The following is a 15,959-nucleotide window of genomic DNA, read 5'->3' as shown; positions in this document are numbered from 1 at the left end:
GCTTAGTCATGCAGACTAAAGTCGTGATGCAACCCATATGTGCGTGTTCGAGTGATGCAGTACTCTGAAAAAGAATTCACTTGGTGCAATGGTGCTTGAAGAAATAAATTTTTTTTGCTGATGATATCTTCACATTTACCTTGTGACTGTACATATTTGCAATGTGTGAAGTGGTAGTATTGAAGCTCACACCTGGCTTAAATTGCCACAACCATCTTTTCAATGCAAATACAGGTCTCTTTATACATTTGCACGTGACAGCTTGGACCCATTTGCACTTTGAAACTGAAGGGCTGTACTTCAATTGCTGTTCAAACCCAGTTTACGATCAGATTTGTGTAACGTGCAATTCATTTGTGTTTCCTTGCTGTATTATTGTGCCAGGCAGGATAATCTATTTAACTCTGTAATGCTCAATGTATCATTTATCCTGTGCAGAGTTCTATATGTCAAAATTTTGATTTAACCACGGGAAACTTCTTGCATAGTCTGAAGTAGTGTACTTGATATTCTCAAACAAGTTCTTATTAGTAGATACTTCATCAAACCAATTACTGATTTGTTACCATACTAATGTGAGTTTTTACTAAAATTACATCTAATTGTTTAACCACACTACATAGATGCATCTTTCTAACCATATCACATACATGTGTTGTAGCAAGCCAGTTTTGGAGCAGAAATAAAAGCAAATGAAGCGGAACGTCTATGCTGCAGCTAACAGTAGAGATGCCCGACTCCCAAATACATGCACCTGGTTTCAAGTTGCTCATGACATTGCTGTAGCTACAAGGTAGTCATAGTGACAAGCAATTGCTACTAGACATAAAAACAAATCATTAAAGCCAAGTTGCGCAACAGCTGCTGCTGTATTTAGTGGTAAAATAAGATTGTGCTTCAGGTGGTCCTTTCATACTTCTTTCAAGCTTGTGGCTTGTTCTGCGCTTGTGCCAGCGGCGTGAGTGACTGCAGTGTGTGTTGCTGGTGGGTGCTCTTGTCTGACTGAATGTTGGTGGCTCGTTCTTTGTTTCTAGACACCAGCAGGTGCCAGTGCAGCAGCTGGTGGAGGAACGGGAGGTCTCACGTTGAGGGAGAAGCTCAAGCGAAAGATGCAGGCTGCTCTCAACAAGCAGTGTAAGTGCTCTGCGTTGTTTTATTTCTTCAACATCAATCAATTAATCAATCAATCAATCTATCTACAGGTGTCCCAGTTAATGTTAGTGGAAGCCCCAAAAAGAAGAAAAAAAAAAAAAAACTTAGTACAGTAAACTTTCTTTAAACGGAACCTCAAGGGTCCAGGGAAATTGGTTCCATTTATCAGGAGTTTGATTTACTGAGAGACAAAGCTTGAGCATTGCATGAATAAAAAGCCAACCAACCATGAGGATGGTGTTCCGTCAGAGGCAGTTCAGTTTAAAGGGACCCTGTAACGATTTTGACGATTTTGTACAAACATACCGAGTCGTTGGAGTAGGTCTGTCTGATCATTGGCGCATCTAAGTGCTCCACATAAAGCGTGTAATTTATTGTAAGGTTTTGAAAATCTACATCGCTGCTGATCGCAGCACACCGCTCGGCTGAATATTCAGCCGCCCCTAACCATTTGACTTGAATTGCCTTAATGATGCTAGTAGGGCGAGCTCTTCGATTGGCTGCCCAGGGCACATCATCAATAATTTTTCCAACTTTATGGTGAACAAATGTTGCTCATAATAATTAGAATGTTATTTAACTTGTTTCTGTAAAAAGAAAGTAACAGAAAGAGAATGCACTCTGCCTTCACTGCACTTGAGCACTTCTGGCACACAGCAAGTGTCGTCTGCATGTGTTACCATGTGCTCCGAGTTGACAAGAGCTCCACAGTCAGTGTCAGTCTCAGTCTTTTCGACCGTGATTTGCCTTTGTTCCGTTGTAGGCTGCAAACATAGCGACTGGCAAAATGTCAAGCTGCGACATCGTGTCCCTCTCTACAAGGCAGCAGATGAGAGGAGTGGCTGCAGTGCATCATACAGTCGCTATTCGATTGGCGCCAGGATTTGCGCGTTTGCGGTCGTCACTCTACACTGGTAGATTACTACCACTAGAGCGTTTAGTGAGTCCAGTATTCGGGTAAACGCAAGTGCAAGGAGGCTAGGCCTGGCCGTTTGACCGAGCCGGTTCACGGGTAAAGGAGAAGCGCAAACGTGAATGGTGCAGCCACCTGGTGGCACAGAGCTCAACCAAACACAGTAGCAGTAACGAAGTGCATTCTTCTTGGCTGCTGGTGCAAATTTTTCACAGGAATGTAATCGTTAACACATTCTTTTTGTAATTGTTTAAAATGTTTTACACTTGGTTAATGCAATATTAGCTCTGTGTTTGGCTGGGTAAGCTCTGTGCCACCAGGTGGCTGGACTGTGCAGACCGATCAGGCTGCTCACATTCATCTACACTAAAGTTCCTTCATCAGCTTGAGTTTATGCCTCCACCCATCAATCGAAACGCCCAGCTCGCCTCTGGTTTCTGGAATACCAGACATGTCCGCCGCTGCAACAGAATGCTCGCAACGGACACTGCTTTGATAGCTCTCGCTTGGGGTCGACTGCCAAGCAGCTGACAAAGTTTGGAGAGGCTTCGCGCGCGCGCTCCTAGAGAACCGGAAGTCGATGACACGATGTGGCCATCATAACGCAGAGCCAGTGAAGGTGGAGCTTAGCCCCGATCACTCGGCAAATCAGTTGAGGAGAAATTGCATGATTGTGAAGGAAGGCAACTTGTAATCGTCCATAGCTTACTTAATATGAAATGCTTCACACAAATTGTGGTGCGAATGATTACCTTAGCTGTACCCTACGAGTCTACAAAATTTGTCCGAACCCTTTCAGTGGCCCTTTAAGCGATTTCCGTTCATTGAGATTCCACTGTATATATGAGCATGGGATCGACAGTGTTCGGTCATCAGTAGTCCTCCACCACCAGGAGTATTTTTTGTATAGTAGAATATCGTCGAGGGGACCAGAAATTTATTCTAATAAAACGAAGTTCCAACTAAAAAGAGCCCCTTTAAATATACTGCCTGATCGATTGTGCGGTATGGCACACAAAACCGTGTTAACACCCCCACTGGGCTCACATTGAAAAGTTCTTATCTCTCCACGATCAGCGCGTGCTAGAAAAAGCCTAGGTTCCATATAAAGTACAAGTGCGGTAAGAATGCACCTCGTGTGCCTTGCTGTGGGTGCGAGGGTGACCTTGCGAAGGTGAACCGTGAGCTATGGAGGCGGGATGCATGTCGTGCTCCCACGTGTCCAACATCCTTCGCCATTTTAACGGCACGTGATATTAATTAAGGTAGCTAGCAACACATCGAAATTTCACCTTTGGCTCAGGTTTGCCTGAAGAGCAGCCCGTGGGAGTGAGAACCTTTGTTCGAAATAACTGTTGCACAGTTCTTGGAGTTTGAATTTGGAGTTTTTCTATTCAAATGCGTAAGACTTTGCATGGACCAACAGAACAATCCGAATTGTCAGATGGAATTAGGAAATTCCAAATTAACGAGCTTTCATTGATAATTACTTGGCTAGTTAGAGATTAAGCAAATAAATAAATAAAGTGTGTGTGTGTGTGTTTCAATAGGGAAGTTGTAGTGTCCTGAATAATGGTATTTCGTTGTTTTCATCATGCTAGTATGTGACGTGTAATTATTTCCTGCACGATTTACTCATAGTGAACGTATTACAAAAAAACTACAGCGGGATTATGCAACTGCACGGTGTAACACCCGTTACTGAAAAAGGAAATAACTACGCTCATTGCAACGCATTCCCTAATGTTAGCTGGAACACCCTGCATATGTGTAGGTCTTGTGTGAGCATCTCTGAAGACATTGTTTTATGTGCTACAACACCTCTTGTCACGTGCCTCTGACTTAATGTTTTTCTCCCCTTTTTCTTTAACTTTCTCCCCTCTCCACAGACAAGGCCGACAAGCGGGCTGAGCGTGAGAAGCAGGACAAGATTCAGCAGGAACGCTGGGTGAGCACGCTCTGAGACAACTTGTCTTATCGCTGTTTTCCCGTTCCTAGTTGAGTACAGTGTGCTATTGAATGTGCAGGCTTAGTTGTACCACTTAGCTTTATGCCAAGTACCGTACTTATTTGCATAATGATCGCACTCACGTAATGATCGCACCCCTGAATTTTGTCGTCAAAATTTGCTCTTTTTTTATTTTCCTTGTAATGATCGCACCCCGAACTTGCCGCAGCGATATGTCGTGTGCCAAGTCTAGCTAATAATAATCGCGCTATCTGTCGAATGCTACGCGAACGACTCTTCAAGACAAACCAAGCGGTGTCTGCATGCACCAACCATTCTCAAGCAGATGCCCCATTTCATTCCTTTCATCACTTTCTGCATTTTTATGACAAAAAAAAAAAAGGCTACAACCAAACTCGCCTTTATTATGTGTAGGCTTTATAATGGCTGTGGTCAACAACAACAACAAAAAAAAGTGCCTTTCGGTTCTTCTCGTCTGCACTCGTGGTCACGCAACAAATCGTGAGCGGCAACGATAGCAGCCACGTTTACACTGATATGTTAGAAGTGTACCCTATTCATACGCCGACGCTTGTAACATGGCTAAGATATTTGCCCACCCTTAGCGGAAACGGGCCGTATTAGGATAGTAGTGAAGACAAATGCCGCAGTTTCCGCAGCATGCCCGCCATGTGTTCTGATGTCACTGGCAGCTAAACGCGCCCATCTGTTTCTGACCCCTCAAAGTGGACATGGCTATGTTACTGCTGTAAACTTACGATATTAATGATATTATTCATTACTGATACGGAAGAAACTGTTTCAATGCACGTAATGTACTCACGAGAAGAATAAAAATCGCGTTCGGCTTGCTCCGCCGGCCGCCACCTTTGTTTTCGTGCCCCGCACTACATACAGGGGCAGCCGCCTATTTGTTGACCTATTGTCATCCCGCAGCAAATGCGAAATGAAAAAAAAAAAATTCCTTTGTGGGAAATTTAACCCGCATAGATCGCATCCCTGAATTTGCGTCAATTTTTTTTTTTGACAGAAAAGTGCGATCATTATGCGAGTAAATACGGTAAGTTGAACTTCAATACTCTGAAGTCAATGTCAAAATGAGGATGGGTTCATTATATTCAATATTCTTTTATACGTACATGCTGACATTGGCAAAAAAAAATTGTTTGGGTCTGTGTCAAAGAAACGCAATCTTGATGCCTTTTGCAGACCAGCAAAGGGTTTCCTATTGATTTTGATCAATTCATTGATATTTTGCCATGCCAATACATTGCACGTACACGACGCTTAATTACAAGCACTTTGCGTCATTAATAACATGGTCGTGTAGGGGGAGACGGAATTATTGAACGACGCTGCTGTAAGGGATCCAAAATTTCGGTTGTCATTATTTTTGTCTTCTGTGGGGAGAGTTGCAGTGCCATTAGAGAGCTTTAGAATAGGGGCCCCAAAAGTTTGGGGCCCCAAAGAGCTTTGCGGGTGTTAGCGTTGGGGCACGTAGGAGTGAAGAGTTTTAGAATAGGGTTTTACGTTTGCAGATAGCGTCTTGCGCTGACAGCGCCTTTACGGCGTCAAAGAAAAGCTATTAGAAATAATTAAATAAAATGTACCATTTTATGATAGGAATAATAATTTTGACTTTCGTGTATTAGCATTTCATTACAATTTAGAGGTTATTCTGTAAACAGCAAACAATTAGTTGCGCTTAGTTTTGAGCAAACCAACTTTACTAGCCTTCACCAGCCAAGCTTAGCCGTGTTAGGCCTACGAGCCATAAAATCCACAATCGAATTCAATATCAGCGGCGTCTAATGAGTCAATCTTCATAACACATGCTAGATGAGAGAAAGTGATAACCGCAGTCACTTCTCCTAGCTTGCGAACTTCACGCATTACCGCAAATCGAACCGATTTTGGTGCTAGGTTAGAGCCGTCGCTTCGATGGGTGCCGCCATGTTTGCCGACGCAACACTTTTGGGGCCGCTATTTGGGCTCCCGCTAAATCGGTGAAATAGCGTTCCCAACGCAAAACCCAAAGGCAGTTTGCGTATTGCGCATGCGCAGTGGCGTCGACGCTATTTCTTTGGGGCCCCAAAACGTTTGGGGCCCCTATTCTAAAACTCTCTATTGAAAAACTACTTCCAACTGTTGCTATATTTTAACTTTTTCCTTTAACTGCAGCAAACCTCATCAAAATCAGTGCATTGGTTGCCCAAAGAAATTATTTCTCTGTTCCCATTTATTAGATAGGAGCTCCTGAGCTAGAGCTTGGAAATGTCGTGGTGGAAATGTGCAACTTGTTGCCCACTGGTCCAGTTAACCAGTCAATATTCTTTATTTCTGGGGGAGGGTGATCCTCGGCTGTTCCTTTATCACGTGGGGAAATGTTAAAAGGATAAGTCATGTCAAAGTTGAAAGATCACTTTTTTTTTAGTGCGCTGTCAACAAAAGTCTGTTCGAAAATTGTCCATCAGCAGGTGCCATCGCCCCACTGATTGTGCAACTTTCCGGTGATGCAACACCCCTGTTTCGGATTCTTCTTAAACAGGAGTGATCTGGGCTTCAGATAGCCACAGAGCCTTTGCCGTGCAGAAATAAAAGCAAGAGAAAAAAAATGATGAAACTAGCATCACAATTCGTTACTGCTGCCACGTGGGCACAGGAAGTGCTCGATCTGATTGCCTCATGCAGATTTGAAGCACCGGCGTGTGTTTCGGGCACCTTTTGACAGCGGCAAGCTGTGAATTTCTTTGTCCCAGTGAAGCTTGGCGTCCGCGATAAACTGCATTGCTGGCTTGTTAGTTTTGTTAATACATCCAAAATGTAAAATTAGGCAATTTACAATTCAAAATGGTAGAATGGTAGTACTAGAGAGACAGAGGCTCAGTTGCATGTGTAACCTCCCTTCCCTCTGATCACAAGATGTCCAACCCTCAAAAACTTCTGGGGAGAACCCTGGATACACACTAATTTGAGATGTGTAGGATTACTATACATTTGAACCCGACTATATCGAAACCGTTTGCATCAAGTTATCCTGTATATCGAACAATTTCTGAACAAGGTATAGTTACAAGTATATATAGCAAAATTTACGGTTACATTGAACAAAAATATCAGTGACTCCCGATATATTGAACGTCGTATAGAGCAAAAGTGGCCCTGGAAGTTCGCTTTCCCTTGTGGCGGCGGGGAAACCCACCGACATGCCAAAATTGGTTTAGCCCAGCGGCGCGTCTCCATCCACATGCTCTCCCTACCGTGACCGCACCGCATCGGGTGAGTCGGCGACTCCCCCTGCAAAATGTGATCCTGGCCCGCCCGTAGCGCTTGCTCAGACAGCCAATCAGAGGCTCTTGTGCCCTTGTGCAAGATGGATGCCTCGCTGCTTTTCTCGTTCATTGTGTTTGTGACTTATGGGCCTTCTCCTGTAGTGTTGCCATGATGGCTAGCGCGAAGCGGCAGGCCCATGTAGCTCGAAGTCATAAATCGAGTCGAACGTGGTACGAAGTCTGATGTCACCACGGCGTGCAAGATTCTGAGGTGCACTCTCAGCACAATCTTGAAGAATAAAAGCGAGATTAGGTGCTAAGGCGGACAAACGACACTGTGCCTGTAGCATCCGACATGTACGCACAGCCATGTATAAGACATTAAGGCGGCTGTGTACAAGTGGTTCATACGAAACTGCTTCAGACCTGCCAGCTTCCGTGGGCCTTGTGATTACTCTGAAAATGCTTATGAGTGTGACGAAGCCATTTCTGGTGTCGCCGAAGCTTGGAGCTAGCTGTCAGAATTTCCGGAAGCATTTGACAAATCGACAGGCGACGAGTTTGTGAGTGCGGATGATGGTGCCGGGACCACGGGAGAGCCAGAAAACGAAAACTACGTTGCCGACATTGTACCGAGCACAAGTGAAAGCGGGCACAATGAGGAAAACAGCGACGATCCTTTTCCCACATCCTCCGAGATAATTCTTGCACTCGCGCTAGTCCAGCACTTCTGCGTGAATGTGGAAGGTTGTGGCCTCAGCTGCTCCAACTCTTAGGCAGTGTGGAGAAGTGCACGCTGCCGCAGGGCAGCGAAGTTGCCCAAGCAGGCACAGGACCATTTCATGTGGAACTAAGCTAGTTTTATTAACAAAGTGCTCGTATGTGACTTTACGACGACCAGTTTAGCAGGCTTATATCAAACTGATAGGTGTTTTTTTGCAAGTTCGATATAACCGGGTTCAACTGTACTACTATCGGAGTTGGAAATCGGTGAGCCTCTTCCTGCAGGTGAAAGTTCAGCAAGCCAGAAATGATGAAAAATAAACAAAAGGAGGGTGGCGATGCCACCTAGATGTTTCTGCACCGGCCTCCTGTGATGTCACAAGTTTTGGTAACGTCAAATAAAGGTTTGGCATTGTGTTAAGGAATTGCTTGTTTGTGGAATAAGGTCGGGAAGCAGTATGCAGCCATTTCGTTGATAAACTTCTTGCTGAAACCTGCAATAGTTTCACACGTGGCCCTCTGTGATTGCTAAATTTTGCCCCTGTTGCATACAATGTGACGCATTGAAATCTTGGATGCCATGGTTTTCTGTATAACGTGATTGTTCCCACTTATATGAGCGAGATGCAGCCTCCATGAGCTTTTCTATGCAGTGTCAAAGGGCATGGTGGTCAGTCGTCAGTCATGATTAAACTCCGTAAACACTTGCTCGAAAACGTCTAGGATGGGTAGGCACAATAAATCCTAGTTGTTCTTGAGGCTTTTGTGCTGAAACTACAGTGAATCTCCTAACTACACACCATAGCCTGTTTGCCTTTGTTGACGCCCTCTGCTACCAGCTTTAGCAGGGATAACGGTTGCCAGAACAGGCTTTGGAAATAATGACAAAATAGGCATCATGTTTTGGACACCACCTATCAAAGAAGGTTTCTATTGTGCAATTCAGCTCAATCAACTGACCAACCCCCGTAGAAATGCTCGGCGGCTTAGTCATATGAGAGTAGCGTCTCTATCAAGCCAGGAGTTGGTTCAAACAGTTATATCGAGTCTTATAAGTTCAACCAGTCGGACACTTGACCACTGTGGTAGCTGCTAAGCTCAAGGTCGCGGGTTCTACCCCGCCGGGGCAGCCGCATTTCGATGGAGGGAAAATGCAGAAATGCTTGTGGGCATTTAGATTTACATGCACATAAAAGAACCCTGGATAGTGAGAATTAATCTTCAGTTCCCCCACTATGGCGTGCCTCATAATCAGGTTGTGCTTTTGGCACAAAGCGCCTCAAAATTTATTTATTTATTTATTTTGATCAGTCTGTCAGGCACTTCGCGATAGCCTGATCGACATACCTGTATGGACGCTCGATGATACAGTCAGTTAATCTGATGCTTGCATCCCACCATTTTCTCTGCTCCACCAGGATCGGGCTGAGGAACTGCGGGGAATGGCCCTCCGTCTTCGCCAGAGGTAGGTCCGGCGTCTTTCTCGAACTGCTCCTCCTTCGCCGAAAATCTCCCGTTGGACGGGCCCGATCCAATGATGACAGAGATGGTAATTGTGCCCACAGCTCTGTGCCAAGTGCAGAAGCCATGCCCCATCTCTCTGCGTGCTGCCACCACTGCTGTCATTCCACATCATCTCGTCCCTGCATTTTAGTTCATACGTTCACTGCCGAAGGAGGGGGTAGGGGTGCATTAGAGGGCATCCTTTTAGGGGGCTCAAAATTGATGTTCTTGAGGATATCAAGGAATCCTAAACTTTAGAAAAAATTGTTGGCTCCTTCTTAAACTCTGCTTATGACGCGAGCCTGTTATGAGGTTCGTTAGATCTGCGCATGGATCATGGCATTGAAATATAACTTGAAAGAATGCAAGTTTGGGTATGCCAATATTACATTTTAGCCTTTTAGCGCACGAAAAACACAGAGGCAGTATTAAAGACGTTGGTAACGCTTTCACATACAATGCATTTACAGTTGATATCCGATTTTTCACACTCCCTAGGGGCTGCGAAAGCATCCGAAAAATTTCGCACTCCGAAAAAATGAATGCATGCCTTTCTTACCCTGGAGGGCTCAAATCGCCGCAGGCACTCCCGAGAAAGCTCTGAATACTTGCTAGTAGACTTTAACATTAGGCATATCGGTGTTCGTACTGTGACGGAAGACGGTGGGCACACGCGTGTATATTTAAGGTATACATACTGCGTCCTGTGACAATTGTCCCTTTCCACTCTTGGTATGCTTCACCGCATAGCATTGCTGTATGGAGCTGAAGCTGACTTTCGGGAACTGGCATTATTTAACGCGTTGTGCTTTTCGAGCTTCGAAGTCAAGGGCGAGGATTACAAAGGTGTAGTCGATGCCATTGCAGACAATGGCGAATTCTTTCAATGAAAAGCACAGCACCGAACCTCAAAAGCTTAATAGCGAACGTCGAAGCAGCTAGGCGTAGCATTGCCGCGGCGATGGCTACGGCTGCAGCGTGCGAGAACACTGGTTCGAAGTGGCGAGATAATCAAAATGGCGGCGGTGGTGGCTTTGATTAATGCCATTTCGGACCTACAGTCACAGCAAGAATCGTAGGTGAAAGGTTTAGCGTGCGAAATTTTAGACGCTCTTACACGCTGACTCTGTGTTGTACAATGGTGGTGCCGAGAAGCCGTCCGAATTATCGGGCATGTCCAAAAAATCTGGCGTCCGGAAATCGGTTGTTAACTGTATTTTTCACGAGCGTCACATAGCGGACAGAGAAAAAAGCTTGCACAAGTGCATTTGCACAAACTTGATAAATTGTGACATGAACAAGCAAGAAGGAAAATGGTATTTACGGTAAAAAAACCACCTTAAGAAATCATTGAGCCACAAGATTATGAAAACAGTCGGTATGTATTTTATACTGTTGCTGTGTTTTTTGTGTGTTAAAAGGCTAAACATGGCGTAGAGTTTCTGACAAAAAAAACTAGAAGGAACACTGTCACTGATATCATTAAGCTGCCGTGGGAATGACGGGGGTAGTACATAGATTTGTATAATCTACGTGCTTGTTGCTTCGAACATTCTTGCGGCTCTTCGTTTCGTTTTTTAATGGTACACCGTCTTCCACAATTTATGGGCTACCACCTTTGTTGACAATGAGCAATTTGCAACACCGCGAGGCTGTTTGAAGCTGGAAGTATGGAGTTCAGGCATATCTCGGCCTACACTATCCGTCATTCCTGTGCTGGCTGGACTGCCACACTTTTAGCTCGCGTAGGCATTAGCATCAGAGTTCCTTCTATTGATTTTTGTAGGAAGCTGTACGATTCATGGCACTGCTATTTAATGTGCTTCGTGTAATGCTAGTGGATAGCGTTGCATGCTCCTTTTCGGTTGAGTGCCAAGTCCATGGCCAGCTATGTGCATGCTATGCGGAGGCTGTGTCATGCGTTTGGCAGGACCACCAATTCATTGGCCTGGCACTTGCAACAAATTTAGTCTAGTTTTACTTTAGCTCAAGTGTATTTTTTCTGTTTCCAGTGCATCTTTAAAAACACATCCGCAGTGCTTGGCCATGAGCTTGCTTGGTCAGACGATGGTAGTAATTGAACGAACCTTAGTAATTGAACGAACCTCATGTGCATTATAACAAAACGTTTCAGTCTGTAAACAGTGCCTGCAACAGCTTTTGAAGCGCTCGAGACAATGCCAGCTGTGCAGAAGCGTTGCAAGTTCTGAAAAAACTTTCACGCATCCCCAAAAACGCCTGCTGTTTCTGCAGACATTGTCTTGGCGAGCGGTATATTGCAATACACCATTATGCAGTCGCCTCACCATACTAGAATGACTGCACAACATGCTTGTCACGCTGCACTCGAGTACCATTGAGTAGTTGGCTGCACTTTTGCTCTGGAAAATCGAGGGCTGTGGTGCTGGTAGGAGAGTGAAAAGCCGTGTGTGAATGATTTCCAGACTTTTAAGGCCCAGTCATTCCTAATTATGCACTTCTGTCGCTGTCATATCAAAAAGAAGGCATAGAGAAGATTGTGTGCATGCTAGTAACTGAAAGATATATTCAATTTCCGCGTGCTCGTGTTTTTCATGGCCAGAACTGACCTCCAAACACCTACTTGGCAGGATACATAGGTTTAAGCAATTGAAGGCAAACTTCAATGTAATTTATATAGCCTAGGTGTCATGATTGATATAGGAAGATTCATGAAAAGGAACATTTGGGCATTGACCAGACTAGCATGACAGTTTCAAAGGAGATGCGTACAAGTTATATAGTGCAACATAGTAATAACAAAGGCAACAACCAAAAAATGTGTTTTTATATCCACATATGTGTTGTAAGCATACATTTATTGCGTGCTGATAGTAGCGAAAAAATTTTTAAATTGACTTCCATGTTCATTTCATGTGATATGCCATGTTCACTGGTGATATAGATCCATGTTCTCTTTAGAGCTTCAGCTGTAGTTAGGAGAGATTCACAGTGGGGAAAAAAGCCACTCAGGTCTCGGAAATTGGAACTGGTAGTGCTGGGTATTTTAATGGATCAGAAGGAATTTTGTCTGGGTGGCTGGAAAGTAGTAAGAAATAGCATTTGTCGAAAAAATCAGCAGGATAGAATCAGTCAATTCATTAGATCTATGTCAACACACATTTCCATACCTCACATATCTACTTATCTGATCAACATATGTCTTGGCAATTGGCAACTTGCTTTGGCAGAGTTTCCTGGCCTTTATATCACTGGCAGTGTTTGTACCCACACGTTCCCCCTTATTCTGATAATTCAGCAGTCATGTTGGTGCCCTTAACAGGATACTAAGAAAACTACTAAGTCAAGCTGAATTGAAAGAGTAAGCTTCTGTAATAACAAATCAGTCATTTGTAGCGTGAACAGTTCTAAGTGAGAAAATGGTGAAAATGGGAAACCCTGAGTCGTGCTGCCTAGTAGTTTGGACTGTGGTAGCTGTCGCATGACATCGGTACTGGCCGATTCACAGAGAGCCACAAAGGGCAAGGTCATGTGGCCGATTGTCAGCTCGTGCTATTTGCTATGGGAGATTTAAATTGAGGATCAGTAGTTGGACCTTCAGTGGCATTTGTCGACATAACAAAGTCTTATATATTGTAACACAGGAAGTGATGATGGACTTCCAGATGAATAGTCTATTGACCTAACTCTGCTTGATAATTTCCCGTCAGTGTCCCTTCAACTTTCAGGGAGTTCTGTTAAGCTTCATTCTTTTTCTGGAGTAAACTGGAGCTTGCTGCAGTTGGGATGCATAATGATGCTGCTTTCACTGTGAGCCTGTGTCCACAGGCTGACTTAGTTTTTGCGATGCTGCCACCTAGGGAACGGGAGAAGAGGCACAAGGAAAGGGACGACTATGACTACGAACCCGATGGAAGCCGAGACGGCCGTGACGGCTACTCCAGTCGCTCTGGCAGCCGCTCGCGAAGCCAAAGTCTAAGCCCTGAACCCCGCCCCCCAGGCGAGTCGTCATACGTGCCCACCCCTCCAGAGCACACAAGAAATCCAGCTTACTACTCGCGACGAAGGTGGGTGGAAGTCGTGGATCTGTGGTGACTGTAGATTTTTATTTGGAGCACTGCCTCTCCAGTAGTACGGTGCACCTTTATAAGAAACACCCACTTAGTATAAGACTTAGTATAAGATTGCAGCTGCAAGAGGCATGTAGTTGTCATCTACAGTATATTTTAATGTTTACATGACGGCCTAATGCATCTTATCGTACCTTCTCTTGTGACTGTGCAGAACTGTTCAAGTTGTAGTGGCTTTGTTGCAAGCTAGGTTTCGACCATACTATATAGTCAGATAATGATGCAGACAAAGCGAGATAGCCATTAATATGTCAGCTAAAAGAGCGATAAAGATTTGGCTGCAATCTAGAAAGTGGACGTAAGCATTATTAGGTCGGTGGTGATGTTCTTTTTTTTTAAGTCATAAAACAGTAAATTTCATACTGCTTCTAATCTAGTTGCGGTTACTATCTATCCAGAAGCCGATCAAGATCACGGTCTCCACCGCAAGATTACTACCGGTCACGACCACCGACGACATCGTCATCATCGTGGTCATCGTCCAAGGCATTGGTAGACTACTGAGGTGTCTTCGAAAGGCGCTCAACTGGGATTAGCGCAGCTTTGGCTCCTAGCCTTACAGGACTGAGAAGATGTGGACTGAGATGAATTTTGTGAAGTGAACTGACTGAGTGACCCTGTGTTGCCAGTGGGGGTGGGGTCGGGAAGGGGGTGGAAGGGGGACGATAACTGAGCACCATCACAGAAAGTGTTAAGAAAGAAATGCTTTGTGATGGGGACGTCATACGAGCTGTGCTAATGTGTGCTAGAGAACTTTTGGCCTGTGAGTGCATCAAATGTTTTTTTCCCCCTTATTGCCCCTGTTCTCTTGCCACTATGCGAAAACTGCACGTTGATGAGCAGCAACCAATTAATTGAAAAGTAGCACTTTGGAAAAACCAAAGGATGTGACAGTAGAGCTATGGGGTAATTGTTGCGAATTGGTCCCGCCTCAGCCGCATTGTGCAGCCATGCATATGTCATCGACTCAATCGTAAGCTATTTGGGAAATGTGTTTTTCACAGCTGGTTTTTTTCAGGGTTCAGTGCTACGTTTGAGTCACCTCTGGCAGCATTTTTTTCTCCGCTGCGTTTAAAACTGGAGTTAAAGCTTTTCCTTAATTCTACTAATAGACATGTATGTACCAGCTGTTTGTGTACTTTCCCTGATTTACTTAAAAGGCCTCAATGAAAGTTTTGGTCTACAAGAAGATTTGCTGTGCATTTGTACGAAGAGCAGCTAGAAAGTGCCATCCTGACTCACCGGTGTATGGTGCATACCATGCTCCGTAAATCCAAAAATTTGAACTCTAGGCTTAACTTCTTTTCTTTTGTATGATGTCAGACAGCTGTGTCAACAAACTTTTGCCCTTGATTAATAAAGTGAACTCCACAATTGCCAGATTATGCAGCCTCTATTATGAAACGTGCAGGAAGATGGCGTACATGGCTCCATGGCCATCTTGACTCGCCCACGGTGTGCACCCGCCGACGAGACATTCGTTTGAGGGATCACCAGCTGCTTGTGCGCAGGCGTTAGTAAGAGCGGACGCGAGAGAGAAAATCTGGGGGCTTTTGCTCCTTGAAATATGACTGCCTAGGCACTACGGAGGAGGTTTTTATGCAGGTGTTTGTCCCTAGGCGTGCCGGCGTTGCAGAGGGGTCATTTGTTTACGCTCGGACGCTGGCTGCTGGTGTGGTAAAATAGGTGAAGCAGTGGGTACTGACGGCCGATTTGGCGACCGCTGTGTCGGACGGACCGTCTCGCACCTGCAGCGCTCGTGCTAACTCAATCATGGTGGATCATAGCTTTCTTGCGCCTCGGGGCAATGTGCCTTGTAATTTGTAAATAACATCACAGATGTTTCTGTGGGAGCAGTAGCGACCGCAGTAGAGCCTGGACCGTTAACCGTAACCACGGTTGAACGCAAGTGGGTGAAAGGCCGCCGGTGATGATGATTGACTCGGCACTAGCGCCGCAGGCGCAAGAAAGCCTGTCCGACATACTTTCAGAAGTGAAGTTTTGACTGACGTTGCACAAGTCACAGGGTGTTGTAGTGCTGATCTTAGCATCACAAGTTGGCGGCTGGAAGTAATTATATTTACTCAATCGTGTTTTTTACCAAGTATAACATGTCATTATTTCGCATTATTGGCAGCGTCTCCAGGACACCGAAGCTAGAACTCTGACTGGTCCGTGGGTCGGGGCTCGTAGAGGCCTGCGCATGCCAGGGGTGTATAAGATCGGCTGTCCGCTATCGCGGACAGACAATTTTCAACTTATGCTAGCTGATCTTGACCTCACAGGTCAAAAAGGCCTTGGGATTCAGCTGGCACTGC

At 44.9% G+C, this 15,959-nt stretch overlaps 1 protein-coding gene across 3 annotated transcripts in view; it reads left to right on the top strand.

The window, feature by feature from the left end:
- Positions 1 to 15,021, top strand: part of LOC126533178 (uncharacterized) — a 55,926-nt gene extending 40,905 nt beyond the window's left edge. For 2 of the 3 annotated variants that reach the window (XM_055071882.2, XM_050180446.3), the window contains exons 17-21: positions 1,035 to 1,134; positions 3,955 to 4,013; positions 9,448 to 9,494; positions 13,372 to 13,578; positions 14,040 to 15,021. In XM_055071882.2, the coding sequence (XP_054927857.1) occupies positions 1,035 to 1,134; positions 3,955 to 4,013; positions 9,448 to 9,494; positions 13,372 to 13,578; positions 14,040 to 14,145 (519 nt within the window). In that variant the 3' untranslated portion in view covers positions 14,146 to 15,021. Of the gene's footprint in view, positions 1 to 1,034; positions 1,135 to 3,954; positions 4,014 to 9,447; positions 9,500 to 13,371; positions 13,579 to 14,039 lie in introns of those variants that run through there. The other variant, XM_050180447.3, reaches the window with a different exon arrangement.
- Positions 15,022 to 15,959: the final 938 nt, after the last annotated feature.

This window comes from Dermacentor andersoni, chromosome 7 (genome assembly GCF_023375885.2).
Source record: "Dermacentor andersoni chromosome 7, qqDerAnde1_hic_scaffold, whole genome shotgun sequence".
Taxonomy (NCBI): domain Eukaryota; kingdom Metazoa; phylum Arthropoda; class Arachnida; order Ixodida; family Ixodidae; genus Dermacentor; species Dermacentor andersoni.
This window is presented reverse-complemented; position numbering and strand designations above follow the sequence as displayed.